Genomic DNA, 21,996 nt, shown 5'->3' with positions numbered 1-21,996 from the left:
TGAACATTACAAAGCAAAAAAAAAATCATGAAACGTTGTAATATCGTACCGTCTTATAATAATAAGGTCTAATTAAATAAAAATCATTACCGCAACTTGGATATGAATTTCTAACACGTGGCATTGTGGCAATTTTAACAAAGGATGAATAATGTCCTAAACTCTGTCTACGTTCACGTCGTACAACAACTTCGTTTATGTACATACCATGATATTTTATGTGATATTTTGAAGGAAATACTAATGAATACATTTATGGTGATAATCAAAACTTATGATAAAATTTAATAATATTTGAAAAATCACAATTTTATCTTTTGATATGTAAATATTTCAAAATTATAAAAAGAGAATAAAATTATGGTTTTTGTGATAAATATTATATCTATCTGATACTCTGATTTAGATTAGAAATATAACGATATTTTTTATATAAAGAAATATAACGATATGTATATGCATGCATGAAAAAATATTTTTGATGATGAGTTTTAAAGGTTTAAATTTTCCATTTTAAAATTATAGAATTAAATTTTCAATGAGTCTATCAGTTTCGACTGATTTATCTGTTTCACTGCAGATTATTCGCGACAAATATATGTTTTTCTATCTCTTGAAAAGGTCCGATAACTTGCAAAATAGATGCGCAATTTGTTGTCGCCTGATTTTCTATCAAGTCACGTATTTGGACTCTGCCAACAAAAAAACAAATATAAAAAAAACAATGAAAAATCTCATATAAAATTTCATGAACGGGGGGGCAAGGGGAGAGACGAAATGCTCCTCTGTCCGTACGGTTAAACGTTCAGTCAGTCCACTCCATTGCATTTAACCTTTGATAACAAATTTCAATTGATTTGTCATGCATGGGGACATAAAATAAAAGGATAGTCATCATAAATAAACGTACGTACGTACGTACGTATGTGGGCAGGAAAAAAAGACAACGTATGTAACATATGAACCAGAAATTAAAATTATCGATTGCCAATGGCAATTACCGAACCACATCCGAGTATGGCCAATGCGCCATCACTCACTTGGGACATGGATTAAGGTTGAAATTTCCAATTTGAAATTCTAGACTTGTTTTAAAATGGGGTGAATTCTAATGGAATTGTACATGTCAACACAAGGGAATGGAATGTGAGTGATTCGCAATGGGAGTTCCAACAATAAAATGAATAAGAAGGGGAAATCAAATTGGATACAAGATTGGAAAATCTAGGCTCTAAATTTTTTTATAAAAAAGGAGTAGTGTACAATATATAATAAGGAAATCGAAACTAAAATTATAAAGAAAAAAAACCCTAAAAACTCAAACGAGTAGAAATGGGCATAGGAGAGGATAGAACGGGGGAAGAAGAACGCGACGTTTTATACGGTAGAGGGTGTTACACGTCACTCTTACGTAAGATTTATGTAACGGGCCCGGGCATATCCATTCGCCTTGTCCGTTGTTTGTTTATGATTATTTGTGATATGTATTCTTCAGTAAAAATTCAGAATAGACTTGTTCTTGTTACCAAAAAAAAAAAAAAAGTATTCTTGCTCTTCGTAGCATTTAACAACCCTACCTTTTATGGTAGAAGGCGTTACACATCACTCTTACGTAACACCTATCCTATGGGCCCAATCTATTTATTGCACATATATATATATATATATATATATATGTCCTTCCACTTTTATTTACATTAATATGAAAAATGATTGAATCAAATTTTACACCTTTCTATTTTTTGTTTTTATAAAATAAATAAATATATGCATATCATCCAAAAAAGATCAAACGTAATTGAGCTTTGAAATTTTGCTACCCTAATTAATATGGGGTAGGTGTTAGAATGTGGAACTAAAAGTAAATAAATTTGTAATAATAATACGAAAGTGACATTTTTTTTTAAAATTGAAATACATATTTGTCACCCAAAGGGTTCTCAACCAGAAGAAATCTAAAAAATGGACTATTAAACAAATTAGGTCTAGGATTTGATTGGTATTCACCAAATCCTAAAATTAACTATTCTTGATTAGCACAGTCCGTTACGTACACCTCTTAATCTATACAAAGTAGCATCCATTAACAAAATGGGTTTGTGTATTTTTTTTATACTAAACTTTTACTCTGAATATGCAGATTATTTTATGTGTGTCCAAATAATTTAATATATAATTTATTATATTTTCTTAAAACCGATTATTAGAAACCATATAGCTATTATCTATATTTGGATGGTTTAGAAATTATAAAAAAAAATTGTATTTGAATCAGTCGAAAACAGACCGTAAGAAGTTGTACTATCATCATCATCATCATCATGGTCGTCATCATCATCAGCAGCATTCACAACTTGCGGGTATCATTGTACTATGATGCCTACTCCTCGGGTACTGTTGCAGTCGTCCTTGCACTTGTACTTCTGTAAGTATAAATATAACTGTTATTTACCGTCGATACCTTATTATATACATATATATATACAGAGAGAGAGAGAGAGAGGGAAATGCTTGTGACCAAGAAATATGGACCGTCGCAAGAAATTCAATTTGGGTGGGGGAGGACCACTTGCACAGCATATGAATCCAGTTTACTTCTTTTCTCAGTGAGACGAGGGGGAAATTGTATAGATTTTTCTTTTCATTAGCATTTAATTTATGAATACACACCATTATATATATATATATGTGTGTATATATATTATTTACCGATTTACACTAACACCCTTATGTTCATAGCGAAATCCCCAAATATTTCTAGAATAAAGGCTAAATTGAATATTTTAAGGGTTTCGAGACATTTTCCCTCGGAACTAACAAGTAACAACAATAAGTTATTCATAATTTATGAATTACGATTCACGTTTAATTTTTTTTTTTGTCACTCGAATGTTAATTTGGAGTTGAAAATTAACTGCTATAATTAATAAAATTATATGTACAAGTGTTGTGTGTGTGTGTAATTAACGCAACGACGTGTACGTATATAAGCAATCAAAATCTTTATACCTTTTTCTCAGAAAGCAAGTGAAAACCAAATTGAATCTTTATATGTACAAATATGTATATTGTCACATTCTCTCGTTTTCTCTCCCCAATTTTCCACACCGCATTTTCTCGCGAAACAAACAGAGAGAGAGAGAGATATCTAGAGAGAGAGGGACAACAAAAAACATTAATTGTTGGTCGTATAAGAGATGGGAGAAGAGAGAATGGAGGGTGGGCTCATGGCGACGTCGACGGAGTCTTTGCTTTGCGACAAAGACGAAGATTCCGGCGGACGCCACGTCACCGCCGCCGTGTTGTTCACCACCGCCGCCGCCGTCTCCGGCTCCATCAGCTTTGGCTGCGCCGTAAGTCCACCATTACATCACACGTGCCCCAATTAATTGTTGTTTTACAATTTCATATAAATTTCCATTTTTTTTTCATTTTACAAAAATAGGCTATCCGGGCATTCGGATATAGGTTAGATATCGATACGCAGTATCCGAAAAATTAAATAAATCGTCTATATATAATATCCATAGTTTTACTCTTATTTAGAAAAACACCATTAGTTTATAGCCTCTCCCACCTCATTCTCCAATCGCCAGACGAAACGGCGACGGCAGTTTTTTTTGTTTGGATAACGGGATATCTTAAAAATTCAAACTAATTATGGAGTCGGGAGCAAGCTATTTGATGTTGGGATTTTAGAGTAAATGGTTGATTGGTTTTAATCTCTCATGAGATTCATGATATACGTGTATTACGAATATGGTGGAGGAGTAAAATACTTGTAAAAGACGTGTCATGAATTGGTTTAGAGTGTTATGATTGTTAGAGCTACTGTCCGTTTATTCGAGCTTTATCCCTCAGGAAAAACAGGCTGTCCGTCCACATTTTCGAGCTACCCTTCCATTTTTTTGAGATCATTTTTCACGTTCTAAACTGAACGTTACATTTTCCGACGAATCATAACACTTTAAACCAATTCATAACACTTTAAACCAATTCATGACACGTCTTTTACAATTATTTTACTCCTCCATTGTACTCGTAATACACGTGCATCATGAATCCCATGAGAGATTAAAACCAATCAACCGTTTATTCTAAAATCCCAACATTTGATTGGAACTATATTTTCCTTCCCAATTTAAAACTCAAATTCGGACAAAACAAACGTTTGTGTGTCCATTTCACCGATTGATTTTGTGTCCATTTCATCGATTGATCTAAATTATAAGCAAGACGATGACAAATGTGTCCATGGGTCCACTATTCTTTTCCTTTCTATTTTCTGGTCTATGTTTCGAGCTATTTTTTTCACTGACGTAGCAACTTATGGACGAAATGGTTCGAGTTTTGATATTTATGGTATCATAAATTCGTAATATTTAAAATTTAAAAATCCCAAAAAAATAATTATAATTCGGGATCTCCTCCATCTCATATTTAATTTGCAGATTTAGATTTACGAGTGTTCTAATTTTTTTTTTATGGAGAGTAAATTCACTGTTGAAATTCCGTAATTTTCCTTTTTTTTTTCTCTGTCCACTTTTTCACAGCTTTACGAAGCTTTTGAGTTCAACAGCATAATAAGTAAATAAACTAAATGAAAACCATGAAGCGTGAAATGGACCAACATTGATGTTGGTTAATATTTAACCAAACTCATAGGTGAGCAATTTGAAACGGGTGGGTCCCCTTCATATTAAATGCTCTGGCTCATTTCAAAATCTCCTTAGCCAGAATGTCCGAAATGCCCTTAACACTAAAAATAAAAATCAGGTAATTCTGAATATAGTATTCCAGATATTCTGTGGTTATTCTAGATATTTATCAACATATCATTTATAAAAATAAAAATAAAAATCAGGTAATTCTGACCAATTTTTTGTTTAATATATATATATATATGTGTGTGTGTGTGTCTATATAAAAAGTGGCAAGTAATCATTGTTTATAGACTCCCATGTTGTCGACGTGCATGTCGGCGATGTTTGTTAAATCGAACTCATATCTGCACGTTTTATTAATTTATATTTTGTAACCGTTAGAAAAGAATATTTGCATGCACATTATTTTATAGTTCAATTAATTGTTTTTATTTTCAGATGAGCTTCTCATCAGCTGCAAAGGGCGGGATCCAAGAAGACTTGGGACTCTCTGTTGCAGAGGTAACTTACATTATTAATTTCTTTTTAATTACTCTATATATAATAAACCACCAATAATCATCTTATCTTCTATGATAAATCTTTAATGGATTTTCATTTTCTGTTGGATTTTATATATATAGTATTCAGTTTTCGGATCAATTTTAACATTTGGAGCAACAATCGGCGCTTTATTCAGTGGAATCATAACAGGTTTAGTCGGTCGGAAACCGGTAGGTTTTTCATTCTTATAATTTTTTTACTTATTTTAATATATATATATATATATATTAAAGTTTCTTTGGTGGTTAATTTGAACAGGTATTATGTATCTCCCAATTATTTTTCATCATTGGTTGGCTTGCAATAGCATCTGCTAAGGTACCTTTTTATTTTACCAAATAGAAAAGTTTTCGGTTGGCATATATATTATATGATATAAATAAACATCTTTATATGTTTTTTTAATAAAAAAATTACAGACTGTTTGGATGTTGGATTTTGGGAGACTCTGCTGTGGGATTGCTATTGGATTGCTCAGTTACACAGTAAGCTTAACATTATTCATTACATTGGATACTAACACTCACAAAAAACGATCGAAACATTACTTGGGGAAAATTTAACGTCCAACGCAGAACAAATAAATAAATTAAAAAAAACAAGTAGCAAAGATTTTTGAAAATTTTATTGAAAAAAATATTTGTTTCGTTAATTTTCAGATTCCGGTTTACATAGCAGAAGTAACACCCAAAACCATTAGGGGAGGATGTATATTCGCCAACCAGGTAATTTATATTAATTTTGTTAATTTTTTATTTTTTTATTTTTATATTTTCTTATTTTTTATTTCAGTGGTTTTTTTTTTATTTTATAGTTATTGCAAAATTGTGGGATGGCCATAATGTATTCCGTTGGAAACTTCTTAAGGTGGAGAACATTAGCATTAATAAGTAAGCTATTAAATTGACTTAATTAATGGGATAAACTAATAACTGTATTTTTAATTCTAATGATTTATACTCTTTCTATAATTTATTTTTTAGGTGTTCTTCCTTGTTTTGTTCAGCTTTTTGCAATGTTCTTTGTTCCCGAATCTCCTAGATGGTTGGTGAGTAATTTTTTTAAAAAGCATATGTATTTTTTATTATTTCAGTAAAATTACTAATATATCATATATGTATCTAAAATGTACCGATATTCGCAGGCGAAAATTGGAAGGGAAAAAGAGTTTGAAAATTCTCTACAATTTCTGAGAGGAAAAGATGCCGATATTTCCAAAGAAAAGGCGGAAATTATCGTAATTTTCCAACTAATTTATTTTTCTTTTTATAAATCTTTTATTTAGAAAATAAAAATCAATTTTTACTCCACTCTTTAAATAATAAAATGATTTTTTAAAAATTTCCTGTGTTAGGACCTGATTGAAGCTTTAGACAAAGTCACCAAATCGAAGTCTCTAGACTTGTTCCAGAAGAGATACAGATATTCACTAACGGTAAGAACTAAGATCCACATGCATGCGTACATTCACTTACGGTAAAACATCCACGAGGCTTTTACATTAAAAAAAAGAATATGGGATACTGATTTTTGAAAATTAATTGTTAAATCTTTATTTAATCTGATTTAATTTTCTTTTGAAATTTTGATGGTTAAGGTCGGAATAGGGTTAATGCTTCTGCAACAATTAACCGGAAGTGCCGGTATAGGCTTTTATGCAAGCACCATATTCGAGAAATCAGGTATAATCAGATAAAATGATTACAATAATTATAATTATATTTTTCTGTAGATTTATTATCCTCAATTTAATTTTGGGATATCTTCTAATAGATTTTTCGGTAAGCTTCGGATCGACGGCACTTGCCCTTGTTCTGGTATACGATCGTCATATCAATTTTTATTTTCAATGAAAAATAAATAACCCCGAGGATTTTACTGTCAAATTTACTTTTTCACTTACGACCAATTATATATTACATTCACTTTCAGATTCCAAAGGCATGCTTGGGTCTATTTCTGGTGGATAAATGGGGACGAAGACCACTTCTCATGGTTCGTTTTATTAAATAATATAAGTCCCTTAAACTAATTTATATATTAGTTTTTACATCCATTGACTTGATGTATTAATTTAATAAATTGAATTATTATTCCAGGATTATACATTCATTATGTAATAATGCAAATATAATTAGTTTTATTATCTGTAGGTATCTGCCACAGGAGCATGCCTCAGTTGTCTGCTCCTTGCAGTTTCCTTTACATTACAGGTAATTTATGTTACACATAATATAACGAACGTGAGCAGATTATGAAATTTCTTTATTTAATTATATATATATCAGAATTATCCAACTAGTTAATTTTTCATTATTTAAATATTTTGTGACGAACATGCAGGCATTCGAGTTATTGAAGGAAATCACTCCTAGCATGGCATTTGTCGGTGTTATGGTAATTATATATAAGAGTTATTATAAATGCTATAATCAAATATCGATATTATTTAGCATATGGTATTGTTACTCGATCTTCACGTGACTTTCTCTAGGGTTTTATGACAACTTTTGCGTTGGGATTCGGGGGACTACCGTGGATCATAATGTCTGAGGTTAAAACCCTACAAAATCAATCTATATATATATATATAAACATATGATATGATAATTATTGTATTAAATATATACTTAATGTATTTTTTTATGCGGGGTTTCAGATATTCCCAATGAATATTAAAGTGAGGGCGGGAAGTGTTGCGGCGTTTGCGAATTGGTCGACCAGTTGGGTCATCACTTACGCTTTTAATTTTCTATTGGAATGGAGCTCAGCTGGTAATTACTTAATTAATTAGTAATTAATTTTTCGTTTTACAAATTATATAATAAAATGGAATTTATAAGAAAGGGTGTAATGTGTATATACGCAGGAACGTTTTATATATTCGCGGGTGCGTGCGGAGCAAGTATTTTGTTCGTATGGTCCATAGTTCCAGAGACCAACGGCAAAACTCTCGAAGAAATACAAGCTTCATCTATCCTCAAATGATTTCACCCCTTTTTTTTTATTTAAATGAAATTTTAATAACTTCCAGCAAATTATTATTATTATTATTATTCAATCGGGTACATCATATTATTTTGCTGATTTGACTTTACTAAAAATATATTTATATGATGCCCCTCGTATAAAAAATAAACAGTTAGGTCGTGACGACTATATTTTAATTTGAATGGGTCACGTTTATAAAATGCTGCCATAACGTATACATATTTTACATTTTGGTGTTAGAGATTCCCACGACAGAAACTATAATAATATATTACGGGAAATATAAAAAAAAGGTAGCCGTTCTCACGTCGAGGCTGTCAGTTTCCAGTGATAATATAAAAAAAGTAGTCGTTGGCCGATTTTTTTCTAGAAGATTTGACATATAATAAGCGCTAATGATTAAATCAATTAATGCGATTTTCTTTTTAAAGATTAAAATTTTCGTTTCCGGTTTAAGTTTTAAACTGTAAATTCCACGTGATAAAATTTTACAGGTGGTATTAAAATTACCACATCAGCATCCGTAGTTGGAAAATAATGATCCGGTTAATGATGTTAGAATTCGTGTAGAAATTTGAGAATATGTTATAAATCGATACATTTTTTGGTACTTTTCAAATTCATATTTTTCAGTTATATTTTGGATAAATTCATAGTGTATGGATTTTTCCAGTGCGAAATGATCAATGCCTCACGCGTGATTAATTCAGTCAAATTCTTAATAAGTTGGCATAAAATTAGGAAAACAATACATAGATAGTATTTTAAGATCGACCGGTCCAATATTCCAATAAAAAGGTTTAAAGTTGTGATTACAAAATACAAAAAAAGGGTTTCTGATTAATTTATCCAAGTTGAGGGCGCGAAACTCTAATAGTTTAGTTACCGCTCCGAAGGTGTCGCGTTAGTTTCCTCATCCGTAACTCAGAAAGAATATATATTCTGCAACACTCTTCGAGATGGAAGCAAACCCATCAACAAATTCGAAAACTTTCTCCGAAAGTCATCCCGGAAAAGCTTTCTCTGATATTTTCTCGCCGGTATTTGTGTTGGGTCGACGGAAAAAATGGCAGTGGTGGAGAAAAAGAGCGACTTGGAAACTGGGCTGCTGAAGAAGGATCAGAACGAAAATGGAGGGTCTCGTATCACCTCTGTCGTGCTCCTTAGCACGCTCGTTGCTGTTTGTGGTTCGTTCTGCTTTGGCTGTGCCGTGAGTGTTCTTCAACTGTTTGACGAAATTCCCCAATCTGGATCTTGTTTTTTTCTTTCCTGGTAAACCAATAGATTACATAGATATTTGCGTAAATTTCTTGGATTCTTTTAACGTGACCACGAGGGTATCTCTGTCGTTCTACACATCTAGTTGAAAGTACAAGCTATATGTGTACTTTAGCGGCAAACCTTGTGGGATGATTGATCAAATGAGTTGGTTTTTGGTAAATAGTTCCTGAAATGAAATCTGAATTTGGCCTCTTCAGATGGGATATTCATCGGTTGCTCAATCTGGGATCATCGAGGACTTAGGCATCTCTGTGGCAGAAGTAAGCAATCATACCTTGTCGTTTATCTTTTATTCCAGGAGTTGTTTGTTTATTGGCAAAAAGTCACTCAAGTAATAAACTTACCACTACGTTCTAATCTTCTGTTTGTGCTTCAGTACTCGATGTTTGGCTCAATCATGACATTTGGAGGGATGATCGGTGCTATATTTTGTGGGAAAGTCGCAGATGTTCTTGGTCAAAGAGGGGTAGTTTATCACTCTTACATTTATTGATCTTACATGTATGATTCTCAAGCTCTAGTGCGTTGATTTTCTGATCCCTCTATATAACAGACAATGTGGTTTGCTCAAATTTTCTGCATTTCTGGATGGCTTGCAATAGCGTTCGCCCGGGTTTGCTTTTGCCTTTCTCCTTTTCATGAATTTCTCCACTATTTTTGAATCAATGTTTAGTATTTTATTTCTAGATTGTAACGTTTTGGAAAACCGATCATGAAATGTAAAGGATTCACTGTGGCTAGACGCTGGAAGATTGTCAATAGGAGTTGGAGTCGGTCTATTTAGCTACGTGGTAATTTTGTTATCTCTTATTGCTTCATATTCATTCATATGTGTAAATCTTGCTGACTAAGAGGTTCTTGTACGAGCAGATACCTGTATATATCGCGGAAATAGCCCCAAAGCATGTCCGAGGGGCATTTGTGTTTGCTAGTCAGGTATAGAATGATGACCAATAAATTACTAGAAAAATATGCTTGTGGTAGTAATAACGGTATTAACTCAAATTTTTTTTCCTTTGGACATATCAGCTGACACTGAATTGTGGGGTTTCACTTTTCTTCATAATCGGAAATTTCATTCCATGGCGTAGATTGGCATTGATCAGTAAGAATATCTTCTACATGCTCTTCTCTAGCAGCTCGATTTTGGGATAAAATAACTGATTCTGATAAAATCTCATCTCAGGTCTCGTCCCCTGTTCTTTGCAAGTCATTGGTTTGTTCTTCATCCCAGAGTCTCCGAGATGGCTGGTGTGTCCAGATTATAGAAACTAATCTTTTTTCCATAGTTACCCTTAAAAAGTTCAAAGGATGTTTTTTTTAACTTTCGGGAAAATCGGTTAATTGATGCATCATCTTTGTTTGACACGAACTGCAGGGGAAATGTGGACAAGAAAAAGAATGCAATGCTGCATTGCAGCGTCTCCGGGGGAAAGATGCTGACGTTTCTCAAGAAGCCAGATTATAGAAACTAATCTTTTTTCCATAGTTACCCTTAAAAAGTTCAAAGGATGTTTTTTTTAACTTTCGGGAAAATCGGTTAATTGATGCATCATCTTTGTTTGACACGAACTGCAGGGGAAATGTGGACAAGAAAAAGAATGCAATGCTGCATTGCAGCGTCTCCGGGGGAAAGATGCTGACGTTTCTCAAGAAGCCAGTGCTATCAAAGTACATAAACATTTAAAATCTTTGTTTTCGATTGTTCTGTTGGTAAAAAAAGTATGCTGAGATGGCGATTCTTTGGATTGACAACCGAATTCTTTTCCAATTTGCCTGTAGGAAACCGTGGAAATGTTTGAACAAGGCCCAAAACCCCGGATTGTGGACTTGTTTCAGAGAAGATATGCTACGTCGCTCATTGTAAGTCTTCAGAGAGGGGAATTTGCTTCCTAAAAGAGCTGACTTAGAACTCTATGTTTTGGAAATATACTGAGTACTTGGACCTATCTCTTTTTAATGTTTACAGATCGGTGTGGGACTAATGCTTCTGCAACAGCTATCTGGCTGCACTGGCATTACTTACTATGCCAGCAGCTTATTTGAAAGAGGAGGTAAATAATGAACCGATTTAGTCTTCTTTTCTAAATTAAGTATATTGACAAGTCTTCTTCTTCACTAATGATTTTTCTTTTCCTTCTAAAGAGAACTGATGAGTAGTGAATCTTTGGTTTCCTTTGTTTCTCATGATAGGATTTCCGAGCAGCATTGGCTCAACTGTTCTTGCCATGATTTTGGTACATACTTTGCACTGTTTCATTCAAGCATGTTTTGAATTTATGGAAACCTCTCCCATACATTTATCCAAGAAATCATTCAAGCATGATTTCGGTAATTTTGGTACATGTCCCTGTTTGCAGGTACCCAAATCCTTTATGGGTCTGATCTTGGTTGAGAAAATGGGGAGGCGACCACTTCTTATGGTAAAATTTGGAATAATATCTTCATTTGTAACATAAAACATAGAAAGGTTGCATCATTTCTAACGAACAGGTGAATTTTTTTCAGACTTCTGCGGTTGGGACGTGCCTCTTCGGCTTGCTCCTTAGTGTTTCCTTCTCCTTGCGGGTAACAACCTGAAAACACTTATATATTATCAAACTATGTATAAATTCTTCTCAAGATTTCCGTGTCTTTTACTGTTATATGTGAAATAGTTACATCCTTGTTCCTTGATGAACAGTCACTTGGCCTTCTGGACGAGCTAACTCCCATATTAACATGCATCGGCATATTGGTAAGTCTGATCGATCTTCGATTCCCGTGTGTCTGTATTTCAGTATAAACCGCTAAATCTGTGTTCTCTAGGGTATAAATCATCATCTCAATTTACGTATTCTCTCTCACGATTAGGGTTCTGTCACCGTTTATGCCATTGGGATGGGAGGCTTACCATGGATCATAATGTCCGAGGTAAAACACAAGAACATAACTATCTTCACTTGCCACTCAGTAACTTCTCAGACAGATAAGTTTCTGTTCTAAAAATTGTGACGGAATCATTTTCCGCCGCAGATTTTCCCGATGAACGTCAAAGTTTCTGCGGGAACCTTAGTTACCTTAGCTAACTGGTCCTTCGGTTGGATCATAGCATACGCATTCAATTTCTTGCTTCAATGGAGCGAATCTGGTAAGCATACATACATGAGCGCATGGATGTATCTGTGTATGTATATGATATACAAACACATATCCGTAATCTTTAGTCCCGATTTTTCGATTTTCTCAATGAACTCAAACCGCAAGAAAATTTTGCAGGAACGTTCTTGATCTTCTCTAGCTTCTGCGCTGCGACTGTTGCATTTGTATATGTGTTGGTACCTGAAACAAAAGGAAGATCGCTCGAAGAAATTCAAGCCTCTCTTGCAGATTTTCTGCGGTAACATTCTCCGTTAACCCGAAAATAGTTTTTCGGTTTCGGGTTTACAAAAATGGTTCACAATGCATTGGCAAGTTTAAAGCTGCATCTTTGCAAGTCCTCCTGTATCACTCTTCTTGTATAGTGAATAATGTAATTATTTTATAATACTAATAAAAAGATCTTTGAGAATATATCCTTATATCTTCTAGCACTATATATATATAAGAAATATATATTAAAAATTAGAGAGAAAATTTATGTATTTATCAGTTTCTTACTGAATTGATGTATTTATTTGGAATTTTCCCACAAAAGATATCAAAATTAAAACTTGAATTATCGTGTAAATCTGCAATTTTTAATATATATTTCTATTTTTATGCCACTCTTTAAAAATTGATATTAATGTGATTAACACCCCTACGTAACACGAACTCTTCTCTTTTGATTCTTCAAGAAATACGAAAAAGAAAGATTTATTATAAAAAGAACAATAAAAAGAAGGTAAAGAGCCGTTTCTTTGTCGTCGTCGTCGTCTCGTCTTCTTCTTGTTCCTGCCAAGAAGGTCAAAAAACCCAATCCATCAACCGCTGCTAATCCAAGGGGAGAAGAAAAAATGGTGAAACGCATCAGTTTCACGAGTTGAAGGATCTTATCGTCCGTCTCCGCCGCTGCTTACGCTGCTTCCGTTCACCCACTCGCCTCCGGTGGGTTTCCGGTGGCCGGTAATATCGGCTTCGTCGATTTCGATTTGAATATGAAGAGAAGTGACAACTTCAACAGCAACAACGACAAAAAAGGCGATAATCACAGTGAGAACAGTACCAATGGCTTGTTGCCGAATTCACTAAAGATCATATCTAACTTCATCAGAACAGCTTCCTCCGGCGTCCGTTTAGCCAGCGCCTCCGTGGCCGCTTCTCTTTCCGGCCAGTCTCTGGAGAACAAGGACCAGGTTCGTGTCGTTTAATTTCTCCGATTCGCGTTCTGGATTTGTATTTTCTAAACTTGATTTCTTTGTCAGTTGAAATCTGTTCCTCTCCAGTTCTGATCGGTCTCGTGTTGGAGTTGGTTTGGCATGCGTTTTCATACGATCAGAAAGTCTAGTGATTTTTAGTCTACGAGAAGGAGATAGGAATTGAAATGTGACGCTCTGAATTCTAGAGAAGCTCGTTTGATCGGGATTCTTGTTGTTGCATTGACTTGGATTGAAGAGGTTTCTTGAAGGCTTCACGCATAAAATTAGCTCGAACTGTTTTAGTTGGATTTTCTTGTTCCCTCGTAGCCATGATTGAACATTTTGATGATGCTGAACATGTTGCCTGTATAAGCAGGTGCTTTGGTCCTCCTTTGACAGATTACACATAGATCCATCTTCCTTCAACCATGTCCTCTTGCTTGGTTATACCAACGGTTTTCAAGTCCTTGACATCAATGATGCTGCTAATGTCAGTGAACTTGTTTCAAAGCGGGATGACCCAGCCACATTATTACAGATGCAGCCCCTCCCTGCAATGTGTGAGGGTATTGAAGGATTTAGAACATCACATCCCCTACTTATAGTAGTTGCTGATGAAGCTAAAGTCTCAGGGAATCTTGCCCTTTCTCCTACAGTTGTCCGATTCTATTCTCTGAGATCTCACAACTATGTTCATGTTCTGCGATTCCGATCAACTGTCTATATGGTCAGATGCAGCCCCCTAATAGTAGCTGTTGGCCTTGGTTCACAGGTTAGCCTTGTCTTCGATGACCTTTAATAGTTTACTTTGCATTTTATTATATAAGTTGTTGCTACTTTTGAGACAACTCTGTTATCACATAGATGCATCTAATAGTGCTGTTTTGTTGTGCCTATATTGCTGCAGATATACTGTTTTGATGCTCTAACTCTTGAGAACAAGTTCAGTGTTCTCACTTATCCAGTCCCTCAGTTTGGAAGCCAAGGGATATCTGGGATCAATGTTGGATATGGTCCGATGGCTATCGGTTCTAGATGGTTAGCTTATGCTTCCAACAATCCTTTGTCCTCTAATACAGGTCGTCTAAGTCCACAGAAACTTGCGTGTCCTGGTGTAAGTCCATCTACCTCGCCAAACAGTGGAAATCTAGTGGCAAGATATGCCATGGAATCTAGTAAGCATCTCGCTGCTGGGTTAATCAACTTGGGTGATAAAGGTTACAAGACTATATCTAAATACTGTCAGGATATCAAGCATGATGGTACTGGTTCTCCCGTTTCTTCCATTTCCAGTTGGAAAGGTGGTCGTCCCGCATCACACTCAGCAGAAACAGATGTTGCTGGAACGGTTAGTCTTTAAGAATCCAAGCATAGTTTCTGATTGCGTGATATCTGGTTCCATTCTCAAATATTTTGTGTCCTGTATCGAGTTATTCTGAATTTCTGATGCACTTAAGACTTTATAAAGTTTTACGACAGGTATGACTTATTAAAATGACACTGTGACAGGTTGTCATCAAAGATTTTGAATCACAAGCTATTATATCGCAATTCAGAGCTCACACTAGTCCACTATCTGCTCTGTGTTTTGATCCAAGTGGCACTCTGCTAGTCACTGCATCAATCCACGGAAACAATATAAATATCTTTCGGATTATGCCATCTTCCACAAAGAGTGGATCAGGCACCCAAACCTATGATTGGAGCTCTTCTCATGTACACCTCTACAAACTGCATCGTGGTATGACATCAGCGGTAAGTCTGTATTCCATTTTTTTATTGTGAAACTCTTTCCATCCTCTTGCATCGTCGTACTCAAGACCTATGTTGTTATTCTCGCAGGTAGTGCAAGATATTTGTTTTAGTCATTATAGTCAGTGGGTTGCTATTGTTTCATCCAAGGGTACATGCCACATTTTTGTTCTTTCCCCTTTCGGTGGAGAAAATGTTCTTGAAATACAGAATTCTCATGGCGATAGACCTTCACTTGCACCATCAGTGTCCCTGCCGTGGTGGTCGAGTTCATCATTCACAACCAACCCCATTTCTCTTACACCGCCAGCGTCTGTAAATCTGACTGTAATTAGCCGAATCAAAAGCAACAATTTCTTCCAAGCTGCGAGTTCAGTTGCGGGGATACCATCTTTTCCCTCCGGTGCCATTGCTGCTGTTTTCCATCAATCTGTACCTAACGAGTCATTGTCAGCTAATGCCTTGGAGTATTTACTGGTTTACACTCCGTCTGGTCATGTGGTTCAATACAAAATCGTGCCACAACTTGGAGGAGACCCGGCTCAAAGCTACTCAAGAGTTGGAGCAGCTTCTGTGTCAACCTCTGATGAGGAGTTGCGGATGAAAGTTGAACCAGTGCATTGTTGGGATGTCTGTCGAAGAACTGATTGGCCAGAAATAGAGGAAAACATACATGAGCTTATTCTTGGTCGACGAGAAACTGCAGATATTACTACAGACGCTTCTGATATTGAGGATAATGACATTGGACACAAGGAGTTGGTGAAGCCTCCAGAAAAGGACCATGTATATCTTGCCAATGCAGAAGTGCAGATTAACTCAGGAAGAAGACCGATCTGGCAAAATTCTAAGGTTCTCATGATCAAACTATTTTACGCGTCTTTTTCCTACTGTTTCAACTTTCAAGGCTCCGTTCCTGACATTTCTGTAAAAAAATATTTGTCAGATATCTTTCTATTCGATGTTTCAACGAGAGGCTGATGTTGAGAACTCAAGTGTTCACCATTCCGGTGGGGAGACAGAAATTGAGAAGGTATCTGCAAGTGAGGTTGAAATCAGGCGAAAGGCATTCCCTGTGTTCGATGATTTTCACAGTATCAACTCGAGCAACCGGTAATTTACTCAAACTGTTGGTTGCCTTGATTCTTTCCTATGCATCTATGTCCGGAAATTTGTGACTTCCTTGTTATATTGCAGAGGTCTTCCTGGGGAAAAGTACCCGGATTCATCTTCTGATCCTGATCAAGCAAAAGAAAATCTGCTGACAGGTACTGCGGAATCCAAGTTAAGATTTACATTTCTCAGTCGGAAAACATACCAAGTGAGAATGGCTGACATATTTCGTTGGCTGAATCGTTAGGGATTTCTTGCTTGGCCATTGAGAATGATGAGAGAAAAGGAAGCAATCCCTCTTCTGGAGTACATATACAAATACAAAATCAAAATCCCCCTAACGACACTGACTATATCGACACCCCTCTGCCCGTTGAAATAACAATTGGAAACAGCAGCAGGGCCAGGGAAAGTGAAGCTTCGAGTGGAAGCTCTAACCGTTCTGATCTCAGCATGAATGCCCGAGAAGAGGGAACGAGTGACGAATCGCCCAATTTTGACCCCGCAGAAAACGCTACTGAAGCAGACAATGATGCTCCATGCCATCGTGAAGAATCTGATGAAGGTGGCGACAACGACGATGATGTTTTCCCTTTCTCAGAAGAAGGCAAGACTTTATGCAAGACATTTTTTTTCTTTTCAATTTATCAATTTCCTGCATATATAAGGAACAATTCTATGCAGAGAGGCTGATACTGGTGGTTTTTTTTTTTGCAGGTTGAGAATGCAATGATCTTCTTGCTCGTGTTTTGGCAATGGAGAGGGAGGGGTATCACTCACTTACTAACCCAAGATGCTTACTTGACTGATTAAATAGAATTGGCTTCTTCGTGGTGTGTTTCCAGTTTCAGGGAACATTCCGGTCTTCTCTCTCGAGCTCGTTAATGGGATATTCGTTTTCAACAGTCTCCATTTAGTTTCATGGGCTGTTTCTTCTAATTCTTCTTCACGTGTAACTCTTCTTTTCACTCATCATGAAAAAGGGGGAAATAGAGTAAAGAAAGATTTTTTTGATCCTGTCGCCATGGAAGAAGTCGCAAAAATATTAATTTATTATTAACATATATATATATATATATATATATATATATTGAAATTATAATTGAAATAGATGCATTAATAATGTGATATTTTTGGGATTTTTTAAATATATGAAATTAATTTGGTTTTTATAGATAATTTGATTTTAAGAGTTTTTCTTAAATAGGATTGTAAGAAATTGAAGGAAAAGAACCGCGAGAACCCAGAGGGAAGATTCCAGGCTGGCAATCCATTTGACAACCTTTCAACCAATCAGAGTTTAACTTCTCCTCTTTATAAATAAATTGAAACGAGCATAAACCCTAGAACAAGCCGTCCATCTTCCGCCATTTCTACAGGCACTCGTCAAGTTTCTCTATTCCGTGTATTTCCTCCGAAGAGTCTCGAATCTCCTGTGATCTTCTCCCTCATTGGACAAGAAGATGAGTTCGGGTGGTGGAACTGGGTCCACGAAGGGTGGGAGAGGAAAGCCAAAAGCGACGAAGTCGGTATCTCGGTCTCACAAGGCTGGGCTTCAGTTCCCTGTCGGAAGAATCGCCAGGTTCCTCAAGGCTGGCAAGTACGCAGAGCGTGTCGGCGCTGGAGCTCCGGTGTATCTCTCCGCCGTCCTCGAGTACCTCGCCGCTGAGGTATTGTGCCTTTTAATTACTCACTGTTGATTTATTGTTTTTCATGGTTCAGGGTTCTTTTTTGGTAAAGGCTACGGTTTATGTCTTTGTCAGAAGTTTTGGCCAGTCTAGCATTTCTAAGTCGTTCTTTGATCTGGGGTCTTCCGTCTTTCTAAGTTTATTGATCTGTGTCCTCTGTCTCTAGCATTTAGTGTTTTCTCAAACCCTCCTGTCAAACGAGGATCGCCTGTGTTGTGATTCGGTTTATGCTACAGTCTCCGATTCAAGTCTTCCTGGGTTGATTAGGCTCCGGGAGAACAAAAAAAGTCTCATGCATGTATATGTGTACTTGATCTATATATGCAATCAATCCTCGTCTTTGTTACTTGTTCGCGATAAGGAATCGTCTTAACATAGTGGACTGTGACCAATCTATCTGATTAATCAATAAGTTTCAGTCTTATGTGTCTGCATCATGTTCTTGGTCTCTGGCTCACTCGGAATTGTGATGATTTCAGGTTCTGGAGCTCGCTGGTAATGCCGCAAGAGATAACAAGAAGAACCGTATTGTCCCAAGACACATTCAGCTTGCGGTGAGGAACGATGAAGAGCTAAGCAAGCTTCTGGGCAACGTAACAATCGCCAGTGGAGGAGTGTTGCCAAACATTCACCAGACACTTCTTCCGTCCAAGAGTGGGAAGGGCAAAGGTGACATTGGGTCTGCTTCTCAAGAGTTCTGAGTCTTTACTGCATCCGGTGTTTGTGATGGAGAATGTGCAATATTTTTGGTTGTAATATAGACTGGGTCTTGTTCCGGAATTTTTCGTATCAGAATGACTGAACGCGCGACTTTCGGAAAATGTGTTCAAAGGGGTATCTTGAAATCATAGAGCCGAATCATGTCCTTGATCTTGATTCAGACGCTTCCAGTTCGGTAGTTCTTTGGATAAACTGTGGATAATTTGATGTCTGAAAATGGTACATGAGGGATGAAGCAGCGGAACATTAACCAAACTTCAGATTTGATGTCTGAAAATGGCAGTTTCAATTGTTTCTATGCAATATCCAACTGATTTGGACATAGCCATGGCTTCAGCGAGCTTTTCTCTTGCGTCTTTATGAGAAAGCAGGAGGTATGCAGTGTTGGAAGCTGCCCATCTTATGTGTGATTTTGCCTCTGTTTCTGTGAACCCCAACCATCTCAAAACACTGAGCAACTGCAACAAATAATAAAATTGATGATGAGCTTGTTCAGCAATTTAAGGGTAATTTCATAGGTTATTATAACCAAACGGTACTTGTGAGAGCCATGGGATCAAACCTTGTCGACATCGGAGTGGAGACCTTCTGAGTATCCGAGCAGCATGTGCTCTGTAACCAATCCTCCAAGTATCACACATGAAAAGCTGTTCAATATCTACATTTTACATTTCAAGAAACCAACACAGGAATGGCATCAAAATCATGCAAACGTTGTCAGTCGTTGCATTGGAACACAGATTTCTTGAAGTGTCTCTGTCTGATGAGCCAGTTTTACGAAATCGGTATTTTGAATTGGAAATCGATAGAGAAATCTGTAAAACATCATTACTCTGACCTTAGATGAGATCTTGCCTCTAGTCTCCTGCACGGTAAGTAAAAAACAAGATGTGATTTACAGTGATCTATACTCTCCCGAGTCAAAGCTTATACAGTATGCGTCTCTGCATTACCATCTGATAAGTTTTGCAGAGTACATCGTCTTTCATGAGCTGTTTTGCGATCCCAACCTACAATAAGAACAGAAATACTGGTTGGAACACAACCATAGATGAGCTTTGACATTCAGCTTCGGTTAAGATAACTGCTCCAGAGACTGTGTCCCGTCTCAGGGTTCAGGTTCTACATTTGGTTATTGTTCGTTATGTTTGAATCAATACTTACTTCTTTTAGAAACTCGAAGCCCACAAACTCTACTCTTCCTGTCACGGTGGAGTCATTGCACCTAAGAGCTTCCGATTTCGGTATTTCATAGCGTCTGGGCAGAACTCCGAGCAAGTATCCAACCAGAAAATGACCGGATTCATGCTGCATACACAAGAAAACGTTAACCCAATAACAATCAACATTTTCTCGGAAAAAGGCACTGTTTGATATATTTGGTTGCAAATGCATTTGAATGTATCATGCACTGCTCGTGATTGGAATTCTTAAGTACATTTCCAAACAGCTCCTACAATTTCAATCACAACAATTATACGAAACATTAACCGCAGAAACATTCTAATCACCGAAACCTTGATTTCTGGTAAAAACACCTGAACATAAATCAAACATATACTGTTTGGAAACAAGATAATTCCTGCCTCACCTGAACAACCATGAACCGGTCGGCTGGTTCTTCACTCGAAGATCCAGTTTCTTCCTTACTGTGTCTCTTGTCTGATGATATCTGCAAATAAAAACGAGTAAACTGTGAATGTATTTGAAATCAGCAAAATATCAGGATGGTTCTCAGATTAAACAAGAACAGTAGAGCAAGAACTGATCAATCACAACACAACGAGCCAGGTGCACATATACGCCGTCATGTATGTGCATTAGCACTGATTTATAGACATTTACAAAGTATAATTTCTTGTATGTTTATTAACTTTGTGGCCTAAGGATAGTAAAGATTCAAAGAAAATATTCGTTAAGAAATCCGAAGAACAAGGGAAGCTCAACCAACAAGCAGAATACGAAACCCTAATGAGTAATTCGGGCAGACAGATGCTACGAAATTGCAGAAACAGATTCCACGTTTTCTCAACGAGCTACGAATGCCTGTGTGTGAGAAGAGAAATGCATACATAGCAATTCTCAATTTGTAGTTCTCATAACTTAGTAAACTTCAGGGCTCAGTATCACCGAGTCATTAGTCTTGAAAATTCAGGAAGAAACCTAATCTTCAATCCGTTTGATGAACATCTAGAAATGCTGATGAAGCGATTTGGCCAAGAAAACATGAAGAAACAGTGAGAAATCGAAAACCCTTTAGGCTAATTGGCAAGTCGGATTTAAGGATCTTTCAGTACAGAGAAATTATGAGGAGGAGGAGGAGGAGAAGGAACGAACCTCATCTGCGGAAGTAGATTCGATGCATCCACGGATGGAATCCACAACTGAATCGACCAGAGATCGAAGCTCCGATGAATTGCTTCCATTGATATCGAAAAATGGACTTTTCCTGGGAACCTAAACACAAAATATATCGATCCGAAAAATGCCCAAAATCTAGAATTCCAGGAAAACGGAGCAAAACGGGAGAGAACAGCTCATGAACCAGAATTCGAAGAACACAGGCGTGAGAGAGAGAGAGATGAACCAGTTTGACAGAGCCGAAGGCGCGGAGGCCGTGGGGATTGGTCTTGGATTGCTTGATGAGAGAGAGAGCGGACTCGTAGTTGCCTCTGGAGAGTTCCTTATCCACTCTCTCCAGCACTCTCCGGCGACCGCTCGCTGCAGACGACGCTCCGACCGCCGACGAGAAGTTGAATCGGTGACAAATAAAAACCATTTTATAAACTCTAGGTATATTCGTAATTGGGGATGTAGCTCATATGGTAGAGCGCTCGCTTTGCATGCGAGAGGCACAGGGTTCGATTCCCTGCATATCTCCATTTATATTATTTTTTAAAACTTTTAATTTTACGCCCCACCCCC

At 36.6% G+C, this 21,996-nt stretch overlaps 5 protein-coding genes across 6 annotated transcripts; 4 read left to right on the top strand and 1 right to left on the bottom strand.

Annotated features, from left to right (window-relative positions):
• Nucleotides 1-3,074: 3,074 nt before the first annotated feature.
• On the top strand, nucleotides 3,075-8,322 carry LOC104805849 (sugar transporter ERD6-like 17). 2 transcript variants are annotated; one of them, XM_010530542.2, is made up of 18 exons: nucleotides 3,076-3,353; nucleotides 5,103-5,165; nucleotides 5,288-5,377; nucleotides 5,466-5,525; nucleotides 5,627-5,692; nucleotides 5,867-5,932; nucleotides 6,022-6,097; nucleotides 6,191-6,255; nucleotides 6,352-6,444; nucleotides 6,562-6,642; nucleotides 6,805-6,889; nucleotides 6,981-7,024; nucleotides 7,140-7,202; nucleotides 7,361-7,420; nucleotides 7,551-7,604; nucleotides 7,702-7,761; nucleotides 7,867-7,981; nucleotides 8,077-8,322. In XM_010530542.2, the coding sequence occupies exons 1-18, from the start codon at nucleotides 3,198-3,200 to the stop codon at nucleotides 8,193-8,195; spliced, it is 1,416 nt and encodes a 471-aa protein (XP_010528844.1). In that variant the 5' UTR covers nucleotides 3,076-3,197; the 3' UTR covers nucleotides 8,196-8,322. The 2 variants fall into 2 exon arrangements, with proteins under 2 accessions (XP_010528845.1, XP_010528844.1); XM_010530543.2 differs by lacking the exon at nucleotides 6,022-6,097 and having other exon boundaries at nucleotides 3,075-3,353; nucleotides 6,214-6,255.
• An 835-nt stretch (nucleotides 8,323-9,157) lies between these two features.
• On the top strand, nucleotides 9,158-13,031 carry LOC104805848 (sugar transporter ERD6-like 3). Its single transcript, XM_010530541.2, has 18 exons — nucleotides 9,158-9,408; nucleotides 9,677-9,739; nucleotides 9,856-9,945; nucleotides 10,033-10,092; nucleotides 10,205-10,270; nucleotides 10,350-10,415; nucleotides 10,509-10,584; nucleotides 10,666-10,730; nucleotides 11,058-11,150; nucleotides 11,262-11,342; nucleotides 11,449-11,533; nucleotides 11,673-11,716; nucleotides 11,840-11,902; nucleotides 11,988-12,047; nucleotides 12,163-12,216; nucleotides 12,333-12,392; nucleotides 12,495-12,609; nucleotides 12,738-13,031. Exons 1-18 carry the CDS (start codon nucleotides 9,265-9,267, stop codon nucleotides 12,860-12,862), a joined length of 1,410 nt encoding a protein of 469 aa, XP_010528843.1. The 5' UTR covers nucleotides 9,158-9,264; the 3' UTR covers nucleotides 12,863-13,031.
• Nucleotides 13,032-13,369: 338 nt separating this feature from the next.
• LOC104805847 (autophagy-related protein 18h) lies at nucleotides 13,370-17,680 on the top strand. The gene is made up of 9 exons (XM_010530540.2): nucleotides 13,370-13,795; nucleotides 14,175-14,570; nucleotides 14,706-15,146; nucleotides 15,308-15,553; nucleotides 15,641-16,402; nucleotides 16,497-16,663; nucleotides 16,748-16,818; nucleotides 16,911-17,270; nucleotides 17,381-17,680. Exons 1-9 carry the CDS (start codon nucleotides 13,598-13,600, stop codon nucleotides 17,383-17,385), a joined length of 2,646 nt encoding a protein of 881 aa, XP_010528842.1. The 5' UTR covers nucleotides 13,370-13,597; the 3' UTR covers nucleotides 17,386-17,680.
• A 322-nt stretch (nucleotides 17,681-18,002) lies between these two features.
• LOC104805846 (probable histone H2AXb) lies at nucleotides 18,003-19,227 on the top strand. Its single transcript, XM_010530539.1, has 2 exons — nucleotides 18,003-18,333; nucleotides 18,831-19,227. The coding sequence occupies exons 1-2, from the start codon at nucleotides 18,127-18,129 to the stop codon at nucleotides 19,050-19,052; spliced, it is 429 nt and encodes a 142-aa protein (XP_010528841.1). The 5' UTR covers nucleotides 18,003-18,126; the 3' UTR covers nucleotides 19,053-19,227.
• A 4-nt stretch (nucleotides 19,228-19,231) lies between these two features.
• Nucleotides 19,232-21,913, bottom strand: LOC104805845. The gene is made up of 8 exons (XM_010530538.1): nucleotides 21,659-21,913; nucleotides 21,409-21,528; nucleotides 20,663-20,743; nucleotides 20,236-20,379; nucleotides 20,025-20,081; nucleotides 19,910-19,936; nucleotides 19,634-19,729; nucleotides 19,232-19,529 (listed from the first exon to the last, which is right to left on the bottom strand). Exons 1-8 carry the CDS (start codon nucleotides 21,848-21,850, stop codon nucleotides 19,329-19,331), a joined length of 918 nt encoding a protein of 305 aa, XP_010528840.1. The 5' UTR covers nucleotides 21,851-21,913; the 3' UTR covers nucleotides 19,232-19,328.
• Between the last annotated feature and the right edge of the window lie 83 nt (nucleotides 21,914-21,996).

Source organism: Tarenaya hassleriana, unplaced genomic scaffold (assembly GCF_000463585.1).
Source record: "Tarenaya hassleriana unplaced genomic scaffold, ASM46358v1 Cleome11, whole genome shotgun sequence".
NCBI lineage: Eukaryota > Viridiplantae > Streptophyta > Magnoliopsida > Brassicales > Cleomaceae > Tarenaya > Tarenaya hassleriana.
This window is presented reverse-complemented; position numbering and strand designations above follow the sequence as displayed.

Coding starts and splice junctions, on each gene's coding strand:
- LOC104805848 (XM_010530541.2), top strand. CDS start 9,265: ATGGCAGTGGTGGAGAAAAAGAGCGACTTGGAAACTGGGCTGCTGAAG. Junction 9,409..9,676: donor CGTTCTGCTTTGGCTGTGCC/GTGAGTGTTCTT, acceptor TGGCCTCTTCAG/ATGGGATATTCATCGGTTGC. Junction 12,393..12,494: donor CATGGATCATAATGTCCGAG/GTAAAACACAAG, acceptor TTTCCGCCGCAG/ATTTTCCCGATGAACGTCAA.
- LOC104805849 (XM_010530542.2), top strand. CDS start 3,198: ATGGGAGAAGAGAGAATGGAGGGTGGGCTCATGGCGACGTCGACGGAG. Junction 5,526..5,626: donor TTGCAATAGCATCTGCTAAG/GTACCTTTTTAT, acceptor AAAAAATTACAG/ACTGTTTGGATGTTGGATTT. Junction 7,421..7,550: donor CAGTTTCCTTTACATTACAG/GTAATTTATGTT, acceptor ACGAACATGCAG/GCATTCGAGTTATTGAAGGA.
- LOC104805846 (XM_010530539.1), top strand. CDS start 18,127: ATGAGTTCGGGTGGTGGAACTGGGTCCACGAAGGGTGGGAGAGGAAAG. Junction 18,334..18,830: donor TCGAGTACCTCGCCGCTGAG/GTATTGTGCCTT, acceptor TGATGATTTCAG/GTTCTGGAGCTCGCTGGTAA.
- LOC104805845 (XM_010530538.1), bottom strand. CDS start 21,850: ATGGTTTTTATTTGTCACCGATTCAACTTCTCGTCGGCGGTCGGAGCG. Junction 20,380..20,662: donor ACCGGTTCATGGTTGTTCAG/GTGAGGCAGGAA, acceptor TTGTGTATGCAG/CATGAATCCGGTCATTTTCT. Junction 19,937..20,024: donor TCTGCAAAACTTATCAGATG/GTAATGCAGAGA, acceptor CTTACCGTGCAG/GAGACTAGAGGCAAGATCTC.
- LOC104805847 (XM_010530540.2), top strand. CDS start 13,598: ATGAAGAGAAGTGACAACTTCAACAGCAACAACGACAAAAAAGGCGAT. Junction 13,796..14,174: donor CTCTGGAGAACAAGGACCAG/GTTCGTGTCGTT, acceptor CTGTATAAGCAG/GTGCTTTGGTCCTCCTTTGA. Junction 15,147..15,307: donor AAACAGATGTTGCTGGAACG/GTTAGTCTTTAA, acceptor ACACTGTGACAG/GTTGTCATCAAAGATTTTGA.